Source organism: Saccopteryx leptura, chromosome 3 (assembly GCF_036850995.1).
Source record: "Saccopteryx leptura isolate mSacLep1 chromosome 3, mSacLep1_pri_phased_curated, whole genome shotgun sequence".
Taxonomy (NCBI): domain Eukaryota; kingdom Metazoa; phylum Chordata; class Mammalia; order Chiroptera; family Emballonuridae; genus Saccopteryx; species Saccopteryx leptura.
In genome coordinates this window covers 22,329,692-22,354,528 of record NC_089505.1, presented here as the reverse complement: position 1 = coordinate 22,354,528, position 24,837 = coordinate 22,329,692, and the positions used below count along the sequence as shown (strand labels likewise).

The 24,837-nt window shown below is 39.7% G+C and overlaps 1 protein-coding gene and 1 long non-coding RNA gene across 4 annotated transcripts in view; one reads left to right on the top strand and one right to left on the bottom strand.

Annotated features, from left to right (window-relative positions):
* Positions 1-2,070: 2,070 nt before the first annotated feature.
* On the bottom strand, positions 2,071-17,138 carry LOC136398764 (uncharacterized). The gene is made up of 3 exons (XR_010750043.1): positions 16,744-17,138; positions 3,079-3,277; positions 2,071-2,139 (listed from the first exon to the last, which is right to left on the bottom strand). It is a non-coding gene; the product is annotated as an uncharacterized lncRNA (long non-coding RNA).
* Positions 16,168-24,837, top strand: part of AIG1 (androgen induced 1) — a 205,710-nt gene continuing 197,040 nt past the window's right edge. For 2 of the 3 annotated variants that reach the window (XM_066373092.1, XM_066373093.1), the window contains exon 1: positions 16,168-16,481. In XM_066373092.1, coding sequence (XP_066229189.1) covers positions 16,341-16,481 — 141 coding nt within the window. In that variant the 5' untranslated portion in view covers positions 16,168-16,340. The remainder of the gene's footprint in view (positions 16,482-24,837) is intronic. The other variant, XM_066373091.1, reaches the window with a different exon arrangement.

Here is a 24,837-nt window from a genome sequence, read left to right as displayed (position 1 = left end):
GCTGAGAAATGGGATGGAGACACTTAAACGCCTTTTCCACTGGAATTTCTGTGAAAGGGGGACATGCCGTCACAGTTTTAGAAAAATGACTATCACAGGGGCCATTCCACTTGGTAAACTCAGTGTTCATAATGACTCTCCTGAATTTTTAATTAATCTTGAAGCATCTTCTTATATATTTTCAACATAAAAATGTGTGTGATTAGTATGAAACTGGGATGATCATACTTGAAGAGTGTCCACATCCTGAAGGTAAAAGCCCAGGCTTTTATAAAAATGAAAAAACCCTCAGAAAGTGTGCACTGCCATATTTTCCACCCAGGTTGGCATGAATTAATAGCTAAAGAGAGCACCTGAGAAAGAGAAAGAGAGAGAGAGAGAGTCCTGACATTTTTTTCAGGCACACATTGTATCATTTCTACATTCTCATGTCTTTTCTCTAGTCTAAGTGTTTTTCTTGAACTACCCTAAATTTTTTTTTAAGAGATAGAAGGAAGCTTCTCTATGCCCATCTCAGTGAGGTTGGAATTAACTTAGACCTGCCAGGGATGAAGAATTGCTCAGACCCCTGAATTGTGTTGATGCGAACTCCTTCTTAAACGGGAAAGCCTAAGAATTCTCTAAGAGGAATGAGAAGGTGACACTATGGGTCTCTTCTGGGTTTTTCTCCTGGTGGCATGTCATTTCTACCTCCTGAAGCAGACACGTGAGTCTCAGTCTCTCATTCCACCTTAGAAGTTGGGCTTGAAGAGCCTCAGGAAGTCAGTCAGGCAGCGAAGGAGTTTCTTCTCTGGAATGTTCAAGTGCATTTTTACCTGATACTGTAACCTGGATTTAGCCTCGGCTCTGAAAGATTGTCCTCAGACTAGTCTGCAAATCAGCTAGGAATGTTTATTCCGCTGCTTCATGGGATGATTGTTGGTAACAGAAACATCTAGTGCTTGTCTGCCTTTGAGGAGGTCGAGGAGATGAGTGAGGTAATCCGCATTAAAATGAAAGGAAAACACTGAGCGGCATCTTTTGCCAGGGCACGGTGTCACTGAACACAGCAGTTCCCCAGAATGCCTCGTGATTTGATAATAGAAGGTGTCCGTTTACATGCAGGAAAAATCCCAAAGAGTGGAGACTTAAAAACACAATTGGAGATACAAACAATCTAAATGCAGAGGTCAAATTTCCAGATTCCGAGGGCTATGTATGAAATACTAGGTCTCTATACCACTGAACACAGGCAAGACCCAGCTTCCTAGTAATGTAAAATATAAAAATTAAAAAAGTAAAATGTAAAAGAGTAAAGATCAATGGAAAAACAATCACTATTATATTATAATTTTGGTTAATAACAATCCCATTTTTTTCATTTTTTATTGTAGTATAATTGACATATAGCATTGTATAATTTGAAAATGTACAACATGCTGGTTTAATAAATTTCTCCAAAGAGCCTGGTTCTTTTTATTGGAGAATAACCTTAGAGACCAAGATCTGGGCACTGGGTTTAGTATTTTATATTTTGTAATGATGGAATATTTTCTCCAATTTTAATCTAGTTGTCATTACAACTGAACACACATATAATTATATGTTACATAAATATACCCTCAATTTAAGCCTATTCTTTGTGTCCTGTTCTTGGTAGAACGTCTTCAAGCATATGCTAGATTTCTTTTAATATTAATATGAGTGGGTGATGCACAGGTACTCGTTTGATGGGCAGAAGGCCATTGACACTTCCTCAGGCCTCGCTGAGTTCTCAGCCTCGGGGTTACTGCACCCTGTACAAGCAACGTGAACTTGCTCAGGAGGGAGGTAAAGCTCCGCTCCGTCATTCTGCGTCACTGCAGTGAACCCAGCCATAAAAAAACACTTTCAACCTACTTTCTCCTCCCTCACACCTCTCGCTAAATAGCCCCAACATTCTGCCTCTAAAAAATCAATTTTATATAACAAGGTGATACCAGAGCAAAAGAAAAACAATCCTGAATTGTAGCTTGATTTTGTTCCATTTCATCTTTAATGTCATCTTATTTTTGTGAAATGACAAAACAAAAAGAATAAATTCGAGAGACACGAGGAGCCTCGTTAATTTTTATTCAGGTGTTGTCGGCACTGGACAATGAGGGTCCACTTGCATCAGATCTAAAATAGGAACAGAGAAGTGTTGAAATGGAGAATCTATCAATCACATTAACAGCAAATGGCACACTAATCATTTATTTATTATTTATCATACAAATAAGAGTATCCTATCTAGTCTGCAAAAGCACTTAAATAAAGGTGTCAATATTTACAAATAGTTAAAGAACTTCATTCAATAATAATAAACATTAATTATAAATTAAAACAAATGAAATGTTAAGATAAACCTTCTAGACTATGTTTATCAACATAGCTTTTTCTTGTAAATTGTTACAGAAATTATAGTTTATATTAGCTACCAAATCTCAAATCTGTTTTTGTAAATTTAGTAAAAAACACTTGCTCAAATTTTTTAAATTAAAAAATAAACTTTTTTTTTTTTACTAGAAAAAGGACCCATAATTGAATAGGATTTAAAATGTACATAATCAATGATTTTAGTATTTCCAAATATTTTTATTTGATTTTCAAATTTTTATTTTATCAATTTTATGCCCAGTAAAAAAAAGCTAAAGCAAATGGTTTACCTTGTCTGAATGACTTCTGTAGCTTTAATAAGGAAAGATCACTGTTATTTGGTTAGTAAAATTATAAAATACATGGTAGAATTTAATACATATAGATATTTAGATAAAGTCAAGAAATAGCTCCCAAATCTCCCTAAGGTTTTTTTTTTCCATTCAAAGACTGAGTTTCCTCTTTTGCTGAGCTATCCAGGTAAAAGGGTGTCTTATTTAGAGAGTGTGGCCAATGACTCGCAGTGAGGCAGGGCAAGGCGACGGTAGCCCCACCTGACAGGAGAAGGACCCCTCTGTCCCCTGGGAAAGCTGACCCAGGTCTAAAACTTACAACCTGGGCTTAGTCTCATGGGCATTTCCTCAGAGAATACAGATTGAGCACATTCCTGTGCCAGGAGCCCTGGAGGCCCGTGATAGTCACCGTATCCATCCAGGGAGTCCTTGGCACACGTGGAGAGGACGGGGCTGAGAAAGATCTATGATACAATTCCAGTGTCTCAGTGAACGTGCTGGGCCTCGGCTGCAGGAGACCTCATGCAAGGCTTTATCTGGTGGACTTGATCTCAAGGATTCCAGTATCTGGTAGGGGATTTACCAGGATAAGACAAACTCCTAGGTTTCTGAGGGGAACCAGACAAGTTATTTAAAGACATGGATTAAAGCCATGGGCACGAGTATAGAAGTCACAGTTCAGCAAGAGATATTTTATAATAAAAAGCAAAGAGGTTTGGGGCTCAGGAAGGCTGGAACAGAGCACTACGGAAAGCCTGGAGGACTTCAGGACCGATTTGCTGCCTTAGTGGTGGGAGCCTTTAATATGGGACTGTCAATGTAATGAAGGTGACACCTGAGGCAAAGGCTTCTACCTGCTGGACTAGCGAAGCTTAGTTATCGCCTGACCCAGGGCTGGAGTTGCTCTAGCCAACTGGAGGTCAGGAGGCCTGGCTGTAGGAACTGCTGGGAATTACAGAGGCTCAAATCAGGAGGTGTGACGACTAAGTGTAATGGGGCACCTTGGCTGGGATCCTGGGACAGACAAAGATCACTGGGTAAAAACAAAAGATAGCTGAATAAAGCATGGACCTTGGTTCATAAGAATTTATCAATTGTATGTCATTTGTTACAAATGTATCATAAAACATAAGATGTGAACAATAGGAGAAGCTGGGTCCAGGATGGATAGCCATCTGCTATGCTATCTTTGGAAATTTTTTAAAACTAAAACTATTCAGAAAAGTTTAGTTTAAAAAAAAAAATCAGACTCCTTATCATATCTTCTTTCTCTTATAAACACTTTTCCCTGCTGATAAGAAATTAGCATTTTTAATTTATTGGATCTGGGTATTCGTGCTATACAACTCAAAATGTCTTCAGGGAGATCTGATATTAATGTAGACACAGGGTGGGACAAAAGTACATTTACAGTTATTTGTATGGAAACAACCCAATAATTAATACGTAATAATACTAGAATAAACCATGTTTCACGTACTCTCAACCATAACTCTACTTTTGCCTCACCCTGTATTTTGTGTTTATCATATTCAAAAATTGGCCCATTTTCCTACCTATGCCTCTCTTTGTATTGTATCAAGAACAAAGAACAGCATATTGGGCTATGACTTCAAATACAGTAATAATAACTTGAAAAAATACTTGTCTTCATTTGAAAAAAGTAGCTTTCAGAAACAGTGTCATTGAAAGAACAAAACAACTTTACTCTTGTTAATAAGTATTCATTTTTAGAATAAAACTCAAAATCACTTTAAAATTACTTTACCCCTTACCTCCTTCTTTCCTTCACCTCTCCGTTCCTTTTCCCTCTACTGCTCCCTCCTTCTTCTCCTGCTTCTGCCCTTCATTCCCGTTACCTTTCATTTCCATTGATTAGAAGCCATTACATAAATAGGTCATTTTTAAATTTATTTTTTAGATTCTTTTACATCTTTACATTCTAACATTATTTATCAAGTCTGTAAATTAGTAACCTGGGTATATACATCTTATAGCATTGCCTTGAAAATCTACAATTACATCTGATAACTATAGCAATCCAGTCCAAGTCCGTCTTTTGATAACGAAGTGGAGGCCCGGGGTCTGGAACGCCTGCCGGATGAGCTGTGTAATCCCAGGTATTCATAAAGAGCAGGATCGGGCCTCGATCCAGGAGCTGACCTCCCAGCCCAATGCGCAGTGTTGCCTCCACTCTATAAAAACTCCTGTATTTGCAGAGTTACTATTGAAATTTCCCTTCCTTTAAGGAGAAAGAAAAGGTTGTGCCAGTAACTATTTTCCTGGACTTTATCATCTATTGTTCCAGCAGGATGTTGTGTGAATCCTTTTACAGCCTGACTTTATTATCACTCTAAAAGCCAATGCTGAGAAAAAAAAATCCTGATTCCCTTCGTTAGATGAAACCCCAGCTCGTTAATAATTTATAAAATAATTTTACTACATATGGATTTTTCATCCACCTAATCTCATTGTACAAGTACATATATGTGTTAAAATTGTAATAGTGTCAACAGCGGTGTTGTTTTTTAAATCTTCTCTCCAAAGAGTTCTAAAGCTGTAAAGGAAATAAAATTTGTTAGTCTTGAAGGTGATGCTATAAAGATACACAATTACTTGTAGGAAGAGGATGCTCATTTGTATACTCTGGGCTCTTCTTATTTTGTGGCTACAGTCTATTTGCTACAATGTTCTCTGAGGGAATTTCTGCTTCTAACACCAGCAGTCTGCTTTCCAAAAGAGCTACCTGATTTAATTTCTAGTATTCCATCCATTCCCTGCAAGTCAATGTCCTGCTACATTAAAGAGATGTTTTTCATGTCCTTAGAGCATTCCTTCAGCCCAGAGTAGCAGCCCAGGTGGTTTTACCTGATAGCAGCTGTTGTCAATGTCTATGACCTTCAACGATGGCTCATTGAACAAGGGAAGAGTTTTAGAGGTGATTAGAAAGATGGCTCCGTAGGTCAGACCATTGCTTTGTCAGGTGCTGGTTCCTTGTTTTGTTGATAGAGGGACCCTACCCAGCTATGGTGCTTGAGTTTGGTTTGGTGCTTGGTGACGCTCTAGAGTTATGCCATGATTTTAGGCAAAGCCCTTTCAACTGTCTGTCAATAAGAGCAACACATAATCCCAGAGAAACCAGTGTGGAAGGGAAGGTAAAAATCTGTGACACCTATTTGACTCCAGAGGTATAGAACTAGCCTAAGTAATTTTTTTTTTCAAAATTTATTCTCCCAAAGCATTTAAAGTCAGTGCTAGGCATAAGTTTAGTTTTGAATTCCTGTTTGTACCATATATTTTTTCATTTCAGTTTTTTATATTCTAATTACAAATAACAGGCATCATTGAAAAAATCATTCAAAAGGAAGAAATAGTGCAAATCTCCACCTCAGCCCTTAGAGAAAACCACTGATCATATCTGGTGTAATATTTCCAGCTTTTTTATTGTGTTTATGCAAACACATATCAAAATGTACTATCAAAAAATGCATGGTACTACCTCTGTATGTGCATGTGTATGTGTGTGACTTGCACTTGTTATTTTACTTAACAATACACATTAGTCATACATACAGAATTATCCCATTCTTTTTAACAGCTGTATAGTACTCTACTCCATTACATGTAGGTTTCATAATTCATTAACCAGCACTTCAATCATGGACATTTAGATTATTTTTATGTTTTGCTAAAAGTAACATCATTATACATATATCTTCAATTAATTTGGACAATATCTCTGCTGAGTAAATTCCTAGAAATTACTAGCATAAAATATTATTCCAAGCCCTGGCCGGTTGGCTTAGCAGTAGAGCATCTGCCGCTGTGTGGAAGTCCCGGATTCGATTCCCAGCCAGGGCACACAGGTGAAGCGCCCATCTGCATCTCCACCTTTCCTCCCTCCCCTTTCTCTCTATCTATCTCTTCCCCTCGCACAGCCAAGGCTCCATTGGAGCAAAGTTGGCCCGGGCGCTGGGGATGGATCCATGGCCTCACACACTAGAATGGCTCCAGTTGCAAGGGAGCAACACTCCAGATGGGCAGAGCATCGCCCCCTAGTGAGCATGCCCGGTGGAACGTGGTTGGGTGCATGTGGGAGTCTGTCTCTCTGCCTCCCCACTTTGCACTTCAGAAAAACACACACACAAAACATATTATTCCAATTTATACTTCCACCAAAAATATGTAAAAATTTCTATTTACCTATTGTCATATTTAATATTGTAAATTTTGAATGTGGTGATCAAATGCAGTTTTTGTGAAAGGAATAATGAAGAAATAGAACATAAATAAGTATTGACGACATATTCATTTAAAGAAACTAAAACTCAAGTTTTTAAAAGATAACTTCAGATGCCATGAAATTAAATGACATGGTCAAGTGATAACAAAAAAATTGTCAGTAATGGAGGTTCTGTGAAAATTATTGTGAACTGATTTGTGGCTCTTACAATTCTTATATGGAATTTTCTTGTCCTTATGAATTAAACAAAAATGTCTACAAAGATGATGAAAGACAGATGTTGTTTCTGCCTGATCTGATATATTTCTGTCAGCTATTAGCATGGGTGGAGGAAACAGCTGTCTGTGAGTGTAGGTCAGAACTTGAACAAATGAGCAAACACAACCAAAACTACACAGCTCATCAACAGCAGAAGGGGAGTCAGACCCTGGGGTGTGCTATGCACTGACTGGCAGTGTCAGGCAGCACAATGTAATGACTAAGAACCCCAAACCCACGGTTTCACATGCCAGTTCTGCCATTTACTGGCTGTATGACCTTGGCAGTTGACATAATTTCTCTCTGCCTCCATTTCCTCTTCTCTGAAATGAAGATAATAATAGTAACCATATTTGGTGAGAATGTGTTGATATTTGTAAAGTTGTAAGGTGCTTAGGTCAGAGCTTGGCCCAGAGTAAGTGCTATAATATTGCTTATTAAATTTAAAACTATTCATAAGGGTGAATCCTGGTCTCCTTAGTAGTATCCCACTATTGTATGAGTCAGCACTTATTTATTTATTTATTTACTTATTTATTTACAGAGACAGAAAGAGGGACAGATAGGGACAGACAGACAGGAACGGAGAGAGATGAGAAGCATCAATCATCAGTTTTTCATTGCGACACCTTAGTTGTTCATTGATTGCTTTCTCATATGTGCCTTGACCAGGAGGCTATAGCAGACCGAGTAATCCCTTGCTCGAGCCAGCAACCTTGGGTCTAAGCTGGTGAGTTTTGCTCAAACCCAGATGAGCCCGCGCTCAAGCTGGCAACCTCGGGGTCTCGAACCTGGGTCCTCTGCATCCCAGTCCCACGTTCTATCCACTGCGCCACTGCCTGGTCAAGCGAATCAGCACTTTTTAAAGCAACCCAGGAAATAATCTCCCAAATCAACTTGTACCATCATTTAGCTGCACGTGACAGAACACTTGATTTCATTCCTTTAAACAAACGGGGAGGGGTATTTTTTTCACATCACAAGAAGTCTGAAAGGAGGCCATGGCAGGCTTTGGTTCAGCTGGTATATTGTTGTCAAGACAAATATCTCTGAGGCTCTCTGGTTCTTTTCCTCATGTTTACAAGATGGCTACCAGAGCTCCAGCCATCATATACACAGTGAAAGAGGAAAAACTGGGGATAGTGGAGGGCTACTCTAGTGAAACAGTTCTCAAAAGTCTTTCCAGGATTTACAATATTACTCAGGACTGTGGCTTGACCCAGGCAGATCACTGCAAATCCCAGGTAAATTTCCAAACATCCTTATGTGTCTGGAATATCTTCTTCTATATTCAGAGTCCAGCTTTCAGTGATGTAAGCAATTCAACTGCTTTTTTCAACAGATGAATTTTTGAGAGGAATAAAAACTGGATGCTCAGATCCTGGAGGGATGAGATGTCAGAACCAGCCCTGGCTCCAGCAGGCCCACTGGGGCACCAGGGTCTTCCCTTAGAATGAGGGAACCCAAGGCTCCCTCAGCTCTTGGTTGGCCAACTTTCCAGATTATGTAAACTGGCTTTTGGCACTTGGCAGGACTACTTGACACTGTCGTCTCTGATGGAAAAAATCACGTTTCCTAAAAACAAAATGATGGTGTTTGGTTTAATTTTGTTGAACTCTTTTTTTTGTGCGCTGGATGTATATTATACTAGCTTTTAAAACAGACTTTTAACTAGCTCTGAGGACAACTAACACTGAGGGCCAATAAATGGACTGCAGACATTTTAGCTGCCCTTAATTCTGGGAAAAGTTGCTTAATATGGTAAGAAGGAGCAACGTATCTCATCATCCTGGCATTCCACATTTCTGTGCTATCGCTTGACTGCAGAGGCCACCGGTTCCCCCAAAGTCTTTCCTTAGATGGACATAAAGTCTGGTCCCCAGGGAATAGTTTAATTAGCTGCTTCACATAATCTCAGACTATTGGAGAACACACTTCCCATCTTACAAAAGAGAGAGAATGCTCTCTGACAAGACGTCCCCTTGGATTGGCTAGTTCCATGGGCAGGGCATCTCAGGGTGATCCCCTGTGAAAAGGTGACTGTGGTTGTGCCAGGGATGCCCACCGGCTGCCCCATTAGGAAAAGATGTCATGATCGTGACTTAGTATAATGTGAATGTGCTTCCTAGTTGGCAAAGTATTTGCAAGTGTAATCATTATTACAGAATAATTTCTGCCAGAGCAGGACCTTTGGAGATGAGTAGAATTTCAACAGATGGAGGAATTGATACGAGTTATTAGTGTCCAAGGAGGCATGAAAAAGTAAAAGTAAATGTTGAGTTTGGAGGGAAAATAAGTATTCCTATGATAATGAAATTAATAATTCCTTGAAACAGTGAAATAATGGAAGATGAAATACTGGCTTAATGTCAGATAAACCTCCCTGGCCAGCTGGCTCAGTGGTAGAGCATCAGCCCAGAGTGTGGATGTCCCAGGTTTGATTCCCAGTCAGGGCACACAGGAGAAGCGATCATCTGCTTCTCTCCCCCCCCCCACTTCTCTCTCTCCGTCTCTCTTTTCCCCTCTTACAGCCGTGGCTCGATCGGAGCAAGCTGACCTCAGGTGTTTAGGATGGCTCCATGGCCTCCACTTCTGGTGCTAAGAAGAGCTCAGTTGTTGAGCAACTGAGCAACACCCCAGATGGGCAGAGCATCGCCCCCTAGTGGGCTAGCCGGGTGGATCCCGGTCAGGGTGTATGTGGGAGTCTGTCTCTCTGCCTCCCCTCCTCTCACTGAATAATAATTTTTTTTAAAAAAATCAGATAAACCATGAAAGATGTTGAGAACCAGCTAAGGAAGTGAGAATCACTAACTGTTTTTTAGGAGGAGAGTGATAAAATCTGACCTAATGTCTCAAGATGATCATTCTAGTGGCAGTGCTAAGGGTGATGTGGAGACCCAAGGACGAGGCAGGAGGAAGTCCAGTTACAGAAGTTATTCAATAAGGCAACAATGGTACAAAGAAAAATAAAGGCTCGGCTTTGGGAAATGTTACAGAAAACAGATTACTGGAATTGGACTATTGATTGGATATTGTGCTAGAAAACGTTACTGACTTCTCCCAATATCTGTGTTTTTACCCCCTGTATTATTTTCCTAGAGATGCGATTAACAAAGAACCACAGACTCCATGACTTCCTTAAAGCATGTATTGAATACTATCTCATAGTTCGAGAGGCTAGAGATCCAGGTGTCAGAGGACCGGTTCCTTCTGAGGCTGTGAGGGAGTCTATCCCCGGTTTCTCTCCTGGCTTCTGGTGACCATCTGCAGTCCTCGGCGCTCCTTGGCTTGCCGTTACTCTAACCTCCGCTTCCATTCTCACATGCCATTCTCCCTGGGTGCCTCTGTCTTATTATAAGAACTTCGGTCACCTTGGATTAGAAACTACTCTATGCCGGTATGACATCATTTCTTAACTAATTATATCTGCAATGACCCTATTTCCAAATAAGGCCACTTTCTGAGAAGTTAGAACTTCAACGCATCTTTCTGGGAAACAAAATTCAACCCATAACATCACCCTCACCTAAGAATGGAGTCCTGGTTTTGGGCTGAGCAGCCCCAGGAAGGAGGCTACTTTTCTTAGTTCTGATCACATGGCAGGATGCTGGCCAATGAGGTGAAGGTGGAATAGTTGTGTGGAGGTTTCTTACGCAAATTTTCCTCAGGAGACAGTGCGCATGTGCCCCTTCGACCTGTCCTCATGTTCTTCTCTATCTGCTTCCAGGAATCGGGTTGTCAGTGACAACCAAACCAGTCTTCACTCTGACAGATGATGATGAGTGAGAAACAGGGCCTTTTGGACACCCTGGATAAGGTGCCAACATAGCATTCTTTCAAAAGGATAATCCAAAAGCTTTTACCTGCAGCTGACTCTAGCACAGAGGTGTTTGGGGGGAAGGGGGACTGACACAATTTTAAAAATTTGAATTAAAATGCATTTCAGTAGGGCATTTATGCTAGTTGCTATAGACCCAACCATGCCCATCACCATTACCTTAAACCTAGCTTTCCTTAGCTAGCCATGATACATGCTTGTTCTCTGCAGGATTCGAGTTTAAGACTTCTGGAATATCTTTTAATTCTCTGGTTAACATTTATTTGGACTAGAGACTGAAAGCTGTGGGGAAGAAAGGCCCCCTGGTGGTGGTGGTCCACCTCTTCTCTACTGCCCAGAGCAAGCGAGTTGGAGTCCCAAACTCCTGCGTAGACTCTACTCAGAAGGACAGAAACTCTGCAATTACCCTGACACGCACTGGGGAGAAGAAATTTAGCAATGATGTACGTTATTCTCCAATGTTTTAGGAGGTCTTTCTCTTCACCAGTTCCCCATCCACCAAAATAGGTCATGAACACATTTCTTCTAAAAACATAGTCTCCTTCCTGAGAAGAATTCTGGTAAGTGGATCCCCTTCAACCTGCCACACGTCCAGGGATATTTTAGCATCTGCAAGACACTGACACTCCCAGGTGACCTAGCTCTGCCCAACGTCTCTAACATAACACAGTGGTGCAGATGCCAGAGACAGGGGACACTGCAGAGGGGACAGTGCTGAGAAGGAAATGAGCACAGTGAGTCCATGTAGAACTTGAATCACCAGAAAGCCATCCACGCAGATGGTTCAGAGCAGGAAGATCGCATCCTACGTCCTAGAGGGATTGTGAAACGGACTGACACTAGGTCCTGCCGGATGCGCTGGGTCTGGACATGCGCACACGAAGAGAGGGCATTCAAGCAGGATGAGTAGCTCTGGCAAAGACACTGAAAGACTGGGGGAGGGGGGGCGAATATTTCCGTTCCGTATGAGATCTAGGTAGTGACTCTCATCTAATCTCCTTAAAGCTTTTCTTTCATCGACTATCCATAGAATCCTTGGTATTGAGAAATCTCCTCACTCAGTAGGCTTCCCCATAGCAAATGTAGTCCATTTGTAAATCAGCAAAAACTGCTGCAACCAGCAACATCAGCTCCACGGTTAGTAGCTGTTGCTCACTGGCCTGTAAATAACTCTTCCTGGTTAACAGCAAAAAAACAAAAACAAAAACAAAAACAGAACCCTGACTAATTAAATGCATTGGCCCATGTTTCATACTGAAGGCAATTTTTAAAATCTGTAATGAGTTGTTGGAAAAAAATAGTGATTTTACCTACTTCTTTCACTTAAATCTTAATCCTTCCCAACTGCCCTGTATGACAAAAAAAAAAAAGTTCTATTTGGCTCAATTCATATAAACATGTGTGAAAAATATACACATTAGGTTATAAAAGGGAGGTTTCTTTACTGGTGTTAAGCTACAAATAATCCTTTAAAAGAGTGGTTTTCTCAGTTCAAAATGCAGACATTCATTGCAGTGCATTATAGTAATAAAAAACTAGAAACAACCTATCTAAAACAGAGACAAGTTTAAGCAAAATATAAGTTCATATTAGATCATGTTATGTAATCATTAAACACAATTTCACAGAGAGTTTTAAATAATAGAGCTTTCTTATTAAATTTAAAGCAAAAGAAATCTGCTTGCTGCAAATTGTTATACCGTATGTCACAACAAGCTAAGTACACAGGGGTTGGCAAAAGAAGATTAATAATAATAATTACAATAATGAATAAATAATAATACAAAAAGAAACTTGTGTGTTCACATACTTATCATATAACTGTAAACCTACTTTTGCCCGCCCTTGTACACTGTAAAACGATTTGCAGGTATATGCTGAATGAAACATTTGCAGTGTTTTCTCTTGTTGATGAGAGACTTTCTTCTTTTAATATCTTAAATATGCTACCTTTATAATGGAGAAAAAACAAGCAACTCAAAGCAGTCATTTTTGTGATGTGAAAGGGGTTTTTCTCACGCCCAGATCTCTCGAAGGAACACATTCTGAAGTAACATCTACTCTTGTGGTGCACACAAATGTGAAGAGAAAAAGTGATTTGTTCAAATGTATTGATATTCTTAGAAAGTTCTTATCTGATATAAACACAGTGTCAAAGGATATGCATAAACAATTTTTCCTGCTGCATTCTTAAGCAAAGACCCATGGCTCTATGAAGTTGGCTTCTTGGAACACAACATAAGGGAGGCACGGGGCCCTGTCATTTTCAAAAGTAGCAAGGATCATTACCATCGCCAACATGTCAGACATCCTCCCCAAGAACAACAACAAGAAAGAAAAGTACCAGTGTTTAGAAATACTCAAGGAAGTGTACTTTCAACCCCATACACAGACTAAGAGTAAGAGCTATTGCAATAGTTAAAAAAAAGCAACACTCGTGTAACTAGAAGCTAAAACAGGGTCTTGAATTCTTCCCTTGGGAAACTCACCTAGATAAGGCTATTTTCCTCCATCCCCACCAATTCTGTGTAGAATGAAAAAAGATAAACAAGTGACATAAAGATACTTCCCTCACAATGTATTCTTTATGGAGTCATCATATAAATACTTATCAGTGAATAATGTATTATAGTTCATAAAAAGTATAACTTTCTTTTTAAAAAACAATGCCCTAATGTATTATTTACACTGTACAAACACAATCCATGTATAGATTAATATTGTTTTCACAAAGGATACCTTTAAAACATAACTAAGATGATTAGATATTGTCTGAAAAGCAAAAAGAGCAACCTGGACATGTTATTACATAGTTACCAAAAAGTTCCCAAAATTATGAACTGGCCTTCTCCATAAAATATTTGAGTCAAGGTTTATGCAAATATTCATTAAAAAAAAACTCACTATCTTACTATATAGTAAGCCAATCACAAAACAACAAAGGCAAACCCATTAGCCCGTTAGAATAAATTCAAAACACTTGAGTGCCATAGTTAATTATTTAAAAAAGAACTGGCCACAGGATACAATTTTAAATGATTTTCTAAATGTAAGGTAGGAAAGAATATCAAACTAAAAGGATATCACATAAACTAATAAAAGTTTATTAAGGACCTAGCAAGATAGGTCTTCAGTAGATCTACTTTTAAATTTTGCAATCTTATGAATGTGCGGTGTGGACAAGCAATTAAAAAAATAGATCCAACTTTTACATGAAGATAAAGCTACAAATTGTCAATAATGAATAGTTTTAGGCTGGACGAAATCTTCTTGGAATTATTTTGATTATTATTATTATTATTTTTTTTTTTTTTGTATTTTTCTGAAGCTGGAAACGGGGAGAGACAGTCAGACAGACTCCCGCATGCGCCCCACCGGGATCCACCCGGCACGCCCTCCAGGGGCGACGCTCTGCCCACCAGGGGGCGATGCTCTGCCTCTCCGGGCGTTGCTCTGCCGTGACCAGAGCCACTCTAGCGCCTGGGGCAGAGGCCAAGGAGCCATCCCCAGCGCTTGGGCCATCTCTGCTCCAATGGAGCCTCGGCTGCGGGAAGGGAAGAGAGAGAGAGGAAGGAGGGGGGGGGGTGGAGAAGCAAATGGGCGCTTCTCCTATGTGCCCTGGCTGGGAATCGAACCGGGTCCCCCGCGCGCCAGGCCGAAGCTCTACCGCTGAGCCAACCGGCCAGGGCCTTTTTTTTTTTTTTTTTTTTTTTTTTACAGAGACAGAGTCAGATAGGGACAGACAGACAGGAACGGAGAGAGATGAGAAGCATCAAGCATCAGTTTTTCTTTGCAACACCTTAGTTGTTCATTGATTGCTTTCTCATATGTGCCTTGACCGTGGGCCTTCAGCAGACCGAGTAACCCCTTGCCAGCGACCTTGGGTCCAAGCTGGTGAGCTTTGCTCAAACCAGATGAGCCCACACTCAAGCTGGTGACCTCGGGGTCTCGAACCTGGGTCCTTGACATCCCAGTCCCACACTCTATCCACTGCGCCACCACCAGGTCAGGCTATTTTTATATTTTGTGACATTATTTTTATTAGCATAATTATAAGACCAATTTAAAATATCTACTGGGTTTCTTAATTTTGGTTTAGAACTTGATTTCAAACATTTGTGAGTTGTGACTTTCTTTTTCTTTCTCACACTATACTTTTCCTGCCCCTCTGGCCATGGCCACAATCCATGACTCAGAGACTATTTGGAGAAGACACCTGTTTTAAATGGATCCACAGGAAATATCTATGTTGTCTTCCTATAATTTGCCCCTGCATCTGGTTGGCTGAAATGTGATCATGCTATGCACAGTCTGATGAAACGCCAATGTGACAAAATTTTCTGGAAGGCAAAGGGAATCCAGTTTATATTTGTTTTCCTTCCACTGAGCCTTGAATGTGCAGTGGAGAAAAAAAAAATAAGTTAAAGGGCAAAAAACAGTCTAACCCTAAAAGATTAGTATTAAATTACACACATGGGTTTTACATCCAAACTCAGAACGATTTGTTTTTTTAGCAGAATGCAATCTTGGAGGCATTAACAGTTATCTGACACTTTCTTTCCTTATAATCTTTTATTTATAAACCTCTTTGTCCAAAGTTCACAGTCTGTCTTTCTATGTATGTATTGGTAGGATATTTATAAACTTCCTACCAACTTTTTCCCTGTGGAAAGCGTAGGGACCTACCTACTGGGATAGAACTAACAAGGGAATTTCATAGTAATGAATAGTCGTCTCACACTGAAAATCCAGTTGGGTCCAAAACAAAGCAAGTCACCCTACCCGTGCTCAGGTTGACACCCTACGTTCACGCCTCCACCGGGTCCCCAGCACCAAGCACCCCATTTGTCCAACGGGAACAACCCCAGGGACCTGCGCCGAAATGCCCCGGCTGGAGCAGCGGCCGGCGCTGGGTCCCCTTCTTCGGGGCAGGGCTCCCGGCCTCCCGCCGGCCGCGCTCCCCGTCCCCCGCTGCTGGCACCGGCGGCGGCCCCCGCAGCTCGGCGCTCCCTTCCGCATCCCTGGCGGCCCTCGGGGACCCTCCCCACGCCGCTGGGATGCCTAGGGGGCGCCCCGGGCCGGGTCTCCCGGGGCCGGGGACGCAGGAACACAATGACGGAGATGACGAAAGAGCGGACGCCACGCCCCCGCCGGCCGAGGCCGCCGCTAGTGCCCGCACTCGCCGCCCCGCCCGCGCAGGTCGCCCGGGCGCCCGCGGTCGCGCCCCGCTCCGCCGCGTCCCGCCCCGTTCCGCCGTGTCCGCCCCGCCGCCCGCCGCCCGGGCCGCCCGTCCTCCCCCCTGCCCGCCCGGCCAGCCGGGCCTGTGGCGAACATGGCGCTTGTCCCCTGCCAGGTGCTGCGCGTGGCGATCCTGCTGTCCTACTGCTCTATCCTGTGCAACTACAAGGCCATCGAAATGCCCTCGCACCAGACCTACGGAGGGAGCTGGAAATTCCTGACGTTCATAGACCTGGTAAGGACGCCCTCCCCCTCCCCGGCCGCCCTGCGCCCCGCGCCCCGCGCCCTGCGCCCTGGCCTGAGTGTCTGTGCGCGCGAGCACCTGTGCGCACGCGCTCTCGGCAAGCACCCTGGTCCTCGCCTCCTCCCCGCATGGTGCCTAATGGCCTGGCGGAGCCCACAGAATCCCCTCTGCCCCACCTCACGTTACCTGGCTGCTGGGGCCCAGGTGGAGGTGGGGTGCAGCCAGGTGGTGGGATTTGGAGGGGAACTCATACCTGCTTCTAAGAGGCGACACCAAAGGAGTCGCAACCTAGTAAATGGATTGGACGACCTTGATCATGAGGGGCCTCAGACCCACTGCCCCCAGGTGCTTTCCAGAGCGCCCGTCGAGGGATCAAGTTGCAGCAATTGCGGAAACTGGGTACTGTCGAATTACTTGAAGAGCCCTCGCAAAGGACCAACATCCAACACGTAAAGAAGAGAAAGTGCCTAATAAAGTTGTCTTTTTGCATCTTTTTTTTTTTTTTTTTACCTTTGTCAGTAATTTCCTTACAACCTTTTACCCAGAAACATTAGGGGAGAGAGATTTTTAAAATGCATTGCCAGCGACCTTACACTCCTCCTTATCTTCCCATGTGAACAGTTGCATTAGTTTGCATAAGCCGCTCCTCTTTTGGCACAAATGATAGCCTTGGCAATGCAGTTGGTTCTTTTTGTTTGCTTTATTTTGTTTAGTTTTGTTTTAAGCATATCCACTTCTAGCACTAAAAGGGCAATAAAATCAGAACGTGAACATAAGGCCCAACAATGACATGGGGTGGAACCTAGGAATTTTTGAATGAGAGGTCGCTAATTTACTCTGGGCCCAATACACACCAAAAGACAATCAAGTATGAACAGAGGGTTCAAATCGAAGTAACCAATGCTAAGGACGACAGAAAATGTATAACCAATTCCTGGACTGCCAGAGCTGTCTGCCCAAGACTATATACCAGGTGGGCTACACAAACAAGATGATCATCTCAAATTGTTGACCTTCCATTTTGATGAAGAGAACTTGATACCTGCTTTAAGACATTTCCAAAGGCTTGGGATCCTTCAAAGAAATGTAGTCACAGGGTTTTATTTTGTTTTTAGAAACAACACATCAGATATATTCAGAGAGGAATTTAATTTCTCTTCCCTTAGCAGTGTCCAAATTGTGCTCCTACCCTAGGGTACCAGGACTTCCCAGTGTTTCAAGAGTTTTTTTTTCAGATCTTCAATGTCCATATCTTCCTTGAAATTTCAGTCCCTCTTGAATATGAGGAATGCTTGCCAGTTGTTCTTGTTCCCCATTCATCTAAGGCCTGAGCACATGACACGGCTGTGCTGTGTTTTTCTGTTCCTTCTAACATTCAGAACGTAAATGATTGTCACCAGGGCTGTCTTCATATCTGATTAAAAAACAGAGTTGGACTTATTTGCTTTGACAGCCCATTGAGCTGGTCCATTTCAGTATCTCCAAGGAGCAGTAGTACTGAGCTAGAAATGCTGATTGAGACCCAGCAGAGCCGTAGCAATTATGAACAGTTCTCAGAAGCACCTTTGCATTAGCTGTAGTGTGGAAAGAAGCAGAAGAAGGGGTCAGCAGGTGGGAGGAATAGAAATGGACAGTTTTGGTTAATCTGTGAGAGATGACTGCTTCTCACATTAGCATTGCTGACTGTGTGTTAAAACACCAGACTTCACAAAAAACAATATAGTTTGTGTAAGCTCCGTGTGACAGGAAATTTAGAGACCATTTGGCTCTATAGTTTATATTTTAGCATTTGATGATTAGACTTGTCTATTTTAAATAATGATCATCACAAATATACTCTTGTCTGCCAGAATTCAGGGATGAATTCATACTTGAAACTCTTACTTTGTTTCATATTTAGATGCAGTTTGTACAGGGCCTTTAGTCAGTCATTCAGATTTCTTACTTTCTATGGTCTAGATTGAAATATAATAATTATCTTAATCCAGAGTGTTTGTGAGAAAGTAAATATAGAATATATTCACCGAAACACTCATGCAAAGTAATATATATTACTAATATATGTATTTTTTAAATGTATATGGGATTTAAGAATAAATACATTTTACGATTTATAGTCTTTAATGCATAAACATTGTACAGCTGTTAAATGAACCAACATGTCAATCCTTAGGAATGGCATGAAAAGATTAGGCTGTTATAATTTACTCATTTAACTTTTCATTTTTGTGTAAAAAAACAACAACCGAATAAACTGTATTGTTTAGTGTCTTAGACAATTTTTAATGATTCTAAGCTCATTAGAAATTTGGAAAAGGGTTCAGCATCTTAAAATTTTAAGAAAAAGGTCCTTTTTTAAGTCAACTTGGCTTGCTGGGAGTCTGGACATTTAGTCTGGTGGCCACCGTCTGATGCCATGTTCAGTGGCGTCAGTTTACTAGAATGAAGTCGGAAATCTCAGGCCACATGGATCCTGGAACAGATGATTGTATGGTTATAGCCATTCCAGCTATATCCATATCTTCCTTTGATTGTGAATCATCCCAAAGAACCAAAGCTGATGATTAAAACTGAAATGCAAATTATTGCTCTAACTAATTTTATACTGCTATTCCCCAAGAGTTTTTCCCCTCAGCCTTGAAAAACTATAAGGGAACTACAGTGCTTCAGGAACATTTAAGTTGATGAATGGAAATGGAATGCTATGATGTGATAGGCAGAATAATGTGTCTCCAAAGATGTCCATGTCCTAATCCCCGGAGTCTGTGAATATATTAGTTTACATGGCAGAGGAGAGTTAAAGTTGCTAAGTAGCTGACATTAAAACAGGGAGATTATCCTGGATTATCCAGGTGGGCCCAAAATAAAACACAAGAGTTCTTAAAAGTGGAGGGAGACAGAAGAGGAGTCAGTTGGAAGATGTGACTATTGAAGGAAGTCACAGAGAGGATCAACATTACTGGCTTTGAAGATGAAGGAAGGGGACAAGAGCCAAGAAATGTGGGAGGTGTCTAGAAGCTGGAAAGGACAAGGACATAAAGTCTTCTCTGGGGCCTCTAAGGAACACAACTCTGCTGACACCGTGGTTTTAACATGGAGACCCATTTTGGACTTCTGCTCTCCAGAACTGTGAAATAATAAATGTGTGTTGTTTAAGTCACTACACTTATGGTAATCTGGTACAGCAGTAATAGAATGCTAGTATACGTGGCTTTATATCCCCTGGCCTAGAAAAAAAATATCTTAAATGTTGTACTTATGCAGTGACTCAGCTAGTTCTTTATGTATATTAGGTAATTGGTTAATTTGAGCATTAAACAAAATACAGGTTCTTGCCTACCACATCTATGGAACTATGCCAAGGAGACGTACACGTAACGGTGGGCAAAAGAGAACCTATAAAAACTGAACAACATTGGACAAGCTAGCTCTTTGCTTTACTGTAAGGTATTTTGTAAACTATCACTATGCAACGTATCATGCCAGGAGAAGGAATACCTTTAACTGGGTATCAGCTGGAAACAAAGAAAATTTGAACTAACTGATGTTCAAACACTTCCTTCAGCAATATTACCGCTAATGAATTTTGTTCAAATAATACAGACTTATTCATTTATCACTAAAGGATAATCCACCCCAAGTTATACAACAGTTGCCCTCAAAGATGATTAAAATGAAGACGCAGAATAGAACCAGCATAAATAAGTTAAAAGAAAAAGGCAGATGCCTGTTGAGGCCTCAAAGTAGTGCTGAAGTATAATAGGTGTTTTCAAACATTTGAAAATATGGAAACTTTTTCTTACCAAATTTTCGATGAGCGTTCTTCTCTTGTCCTTTTTCCTCCTAAAACATTCACTATAACAGGGACTTTTGTAATATATCAACTAGAATGTTTTTCAAATGTATATGGTAGAATGTCTAACACATGAACCAGAATCCAAGTCTTAGGAAAATATGAACTGGACGTGTGTTACTAAAAATTAAATTAATAATGACATTGGATTTAGGGCATTTGATTTTTAAAGATTGAAACAAAAATCTGGCTATCTCATTTGCTCTAGTACTGGTGGTATCCACCATTTTGAGAGTTAATCTGTTAGGGCTTCATTTTGCTCATTTTTCCTCCTGTACTGACTGTCTCTCTTATGCGTGAGCAGATTGTTTAGGCCTTTCTTCCTCCTCAAAGTGTAGTTTGGGAACCAGAGGATCCGCTTCACCTGGAAGCCTGCTAGAAATCTGCGATCTCGGGCTGTACCCCAGACCTTCAGAATCAGAATCTCCACTTTCCTATGATCGTCAGGTGGTTCGTGGGCACCTTCTAATATGAAATGCTGCTCTGGGCCACACGGTTTCTGTTTTGTCATTTAACATGGAATAATTTATAGAATGCAGCCTCAATATATTAATTCTGCCTGCTATATTTAAAACATATTTAAACGTATTTTTAAATATAGTAAAGTTGACTCTTACTGTGGCATGATTAAATACATGTAAAAAATGACAACGTTAAAATAAAAGGAAGAGAAAAATATGTATTATGCACCAAGGATAGGTTATTTATTGCCACTGTGAAACAAATTTAGCTAATCTTCAGGGCAACCAAGGCGAAAAAGAATACACAGTTCACTGCATTGTCCCTCGTGTTAGCATAATGAAAGCAGTAATTTATCAAAAAAAAAAAACCCAGTTCTTTCCAGGCACCCACGTTTCAAGGTTATTTATCACTCAGCTTGTAATACAAAGAACATCGGGTAATATGGTAGATAATTTTAGCTTTGACTGGTTTTTAGCAGAAATCTAAAAGTTGATATTTCTTATATCATGATTTTATGAAAGCCAAAAGCATAGTCTTATATTTTGACTAGAGGAAGGCATTTTTGTAGAGATTTAAAGTAATATAATCTAGGCACTTATTTTTTTAATCTAAATCTGTATTGCAAAAAAATTTAAGAAAACCACAGAGCAAGAAGGATAAATAAGAGCTCAAATGGTGAAAAGCTCGGAGTGTTCAAATAGTAGGAAATGGTCAAGTATGCCAGGAAGATACCTTTTTGGCTTTGAGACATGCTAAGAATTTTGACATTTAAAAAAATGTTATAAAGGTAGAACTACATAAATATACTTAACAATGCATTTGAGCTTGTCATTGATTTACTTATATATACTTATAATAAAATATTCTTGACACTAGTTCATGGCTTAATTTTAAACAGGAAGTAAATATCTTGAGAAGAGAGTCTGTGTGTCATTATGTAACTACAGTACTTCGTTTTGCCAGTTAAAACCACAGGATGCTACGTGAAGGCCAAGAGTTCATTGAGTATTCAGAGAACTAAATGAGATGGTTTTTTGTTTGTTTGTTTTGCTTATGTTTTTTTTTTTATTTTTGGATATTATACAAAGAGGGTGAAAATGAAAAAAAAAAAGTTTTTTAGTAGAATCATTTTTGACCCTGAAATGTGCACGTGAAATTTGAAGGATTAAATGCTTTTTCCCAACCTGGGGAAGAATTGCGTGTATAATACTTTGCATAGCACCCACTTCACCTTCTTTGAAAGTGTTTTCCTTTGGATCAGACATAAAATAGGGCTTTAGTTTTGTCAGAGTGGGGCAGACAGTGGAGGATATAATCACGCATTCCCTTTTAGTCGCAACTGTTATTGAAATTACAGAAAGGCATCTGACCACCAGTTGAGGTCACTTCTTTTCCCATTCCTGCCATCCCCCATCGCTGGTATAACATTTAGCAAAATTGGTAGCTGCTCTTGAGGGTTTTCATTTGTTTCTCTGCGTTGCCCTGAGATGTCATGTGTTTCTGTGGGACCGTGAACAATAGTACAATTTTCCGTATTGAATCAGATATTCCTGTGATCCAAGCATGCTTGGGAAAATCTTACTGCTTAGGATTCCCTAACAACAGAGCTTTCTTGTGTGTCTAGCAGCCTATGGCTACACAGCTAAAGGGCCTATTTCTCAGCTGCAGCACAACCCAACCAGGGTACCTGGGAGCACCCACCAGGGGAAAATTTATGACTGTGGAACATCCTTTGATCAGATTTATCCTGAATTAATTATGGATTGTAAGCTTCGATAGGCTCGATCAAGATAGGCTAATCAAGAATAACCAGAGAAATTGCTTGAGTCCTGTTCTTTGGAATCTTGAGAAAATAGAAGATGTCCATTAGAAGTGTTTTAGAAGTATGGAATTCTAAAAAGTCAGTTAGATAATGGTAGAGCCCCTTCATATTGACTTATATTTAGATGTATCAGGATATCACTTAAAAATTTAATTTCTCAAGCAATACATGGGATTATAGAAAATGTGTACAATAGAGGAAACCATAGGGAAGAAAATATATTCTATCTTAATTATCCTTAGTTTTCAGTGCATCTTAGCATTTGACTGCTTTAAGATGGTGTTTATTTGAGAACTTTATACACACACAGAAACACAAATAGAGTCAAACTGCAGTTATACACGTGTATATGTATACAGTGTGTGTACATATATATAGTCGATTTCAAAGAAAATTGTATTTTTTAAAAAATTATTTTTAAATTACAGAGAAAAATATGTATCACCTAGAGATACCAATGTTAGTATTTTGGTTTTTGCCTTTTGAGTTGTATATATACTTTTTGTTAAAATAAAATTTTGATATATACACATGGTTTATATAAATTAATTTTTTAAATTAACATTTACCAAAATTTAACCCTTTTTGGTGTACAGTTTATAGTTTTGACAAATGAATAGGTTAATGTAGCTACTGCCACAATCACCTAAAAATATTCCTTCATGCCGTTCCCTTATAGCCGAAGCCGCCTCTGAATCTTGGCAATCCCAAAACATGTTGGAGCTATTCTAAGTACTTTGTCTCTGCTTAAATTTTAGACTATCTTGTAAATATCTACAAATAATTCTACTTGGACTTTTGAGTGGAATTTTATTGATTCTATAGAATGATTGGGAAAACTTGACATCTTCACATTTATTTTTCCAATCCACGAGCATGATCCATCTCTCCATTTATTTAGATCTTTGACACCTTTCGTCAGTGTAGTTTTCAGCATATGGTGCCTGCATATATTTTGTTAAATTTGTAGCAATTTTGTTTTTATTAGTGATATAATAAATGGTATTTTAAAAAATAGCCTTTTATTAATTCTTTTATATTTAATTAATGGTTTTATTGAGATAATTGTAGAATTCACATCAGTTGTAAGATATAATACAGAAACACCAGTGTAGGCTTTATGCAATTTCCCCCAGTGACAACTTCTTATATGATTATATTATAAATACCAATGTATTTATATTGAAACAGTTAAGATACAGAACAGGTTCATCACCACAAGGTACTTCATGTATCATTTTTATGGGTACACCTACCTTCTCCTTTAGCGTCATCTCTGAGCCCTGCCAATCACTAATTTATTCTCAATGATTTTGTCATTTCAATAATATATAAATGGAATCACATATGTGACTTCGGGGATTCCCTATTTTTACTCAGAATAATTCCCTGGAGATCCATCCCAGTGGTTGCGTGTTGATGGTTTATTACTTCCTATTGCAGAGTGGTATTTCATGGCACGGCTTACCAGTTTGTTTAACCAGTCACCCATTAAAGGTATCTGGATTGTTTCCAGTTTAAGGCTGTTATTAATAAAGCTGCTATGAACATTCATGTATAGGTGTTGTGTGAACTTATGTTCACATAACTATTCAAGAAGGGAATTTCTGGGTTGTACGGTAGTTGCAATTTTAGTTTTAGAAAAAACTACCAAACTTTTCCAGACTGGATGTACCATTTTACATTTTACCAGCAGTGTGTGAGTGACATAGTTTCTCCTATTTCATACCAGTTATTTGACATTGTCAATATTTTTAATTTTGGCCATTTTGATTAGTATGTAGTGATACCTCATTGTGGTTGTAATTTGTATTTGGCTAATAATGTTGAATATTTTTTCACCAGCTTACTTGCCATCTGTTTATCTTTTGCAGTGAAACAAATAGTATTATTTTGTTAAATTGTACTTTCTTATTGTTTATTGCTAGTACATAGAGATATATTTGATTTTTGCACATTGACCTAGTATCTTGTGATTTTGCTAAACTTATTTATTCTTAGAGCTTTGCTGCTGATTCCATGAGATGTTATTTTTTTTGTTTTTTTTAAGTACATAATCATGTCATCTGTAATAGACAGTTTTTTTCTTTTTCAGTTAACATGGCTTTTATTTATTTTTCATGTTTTATTGTATTGGATAAGACTTCTAATATGATATTGAATAGAATTGATGAGAGTTGATATCTTTGTCTTATTTCTCTTTTAAAAGG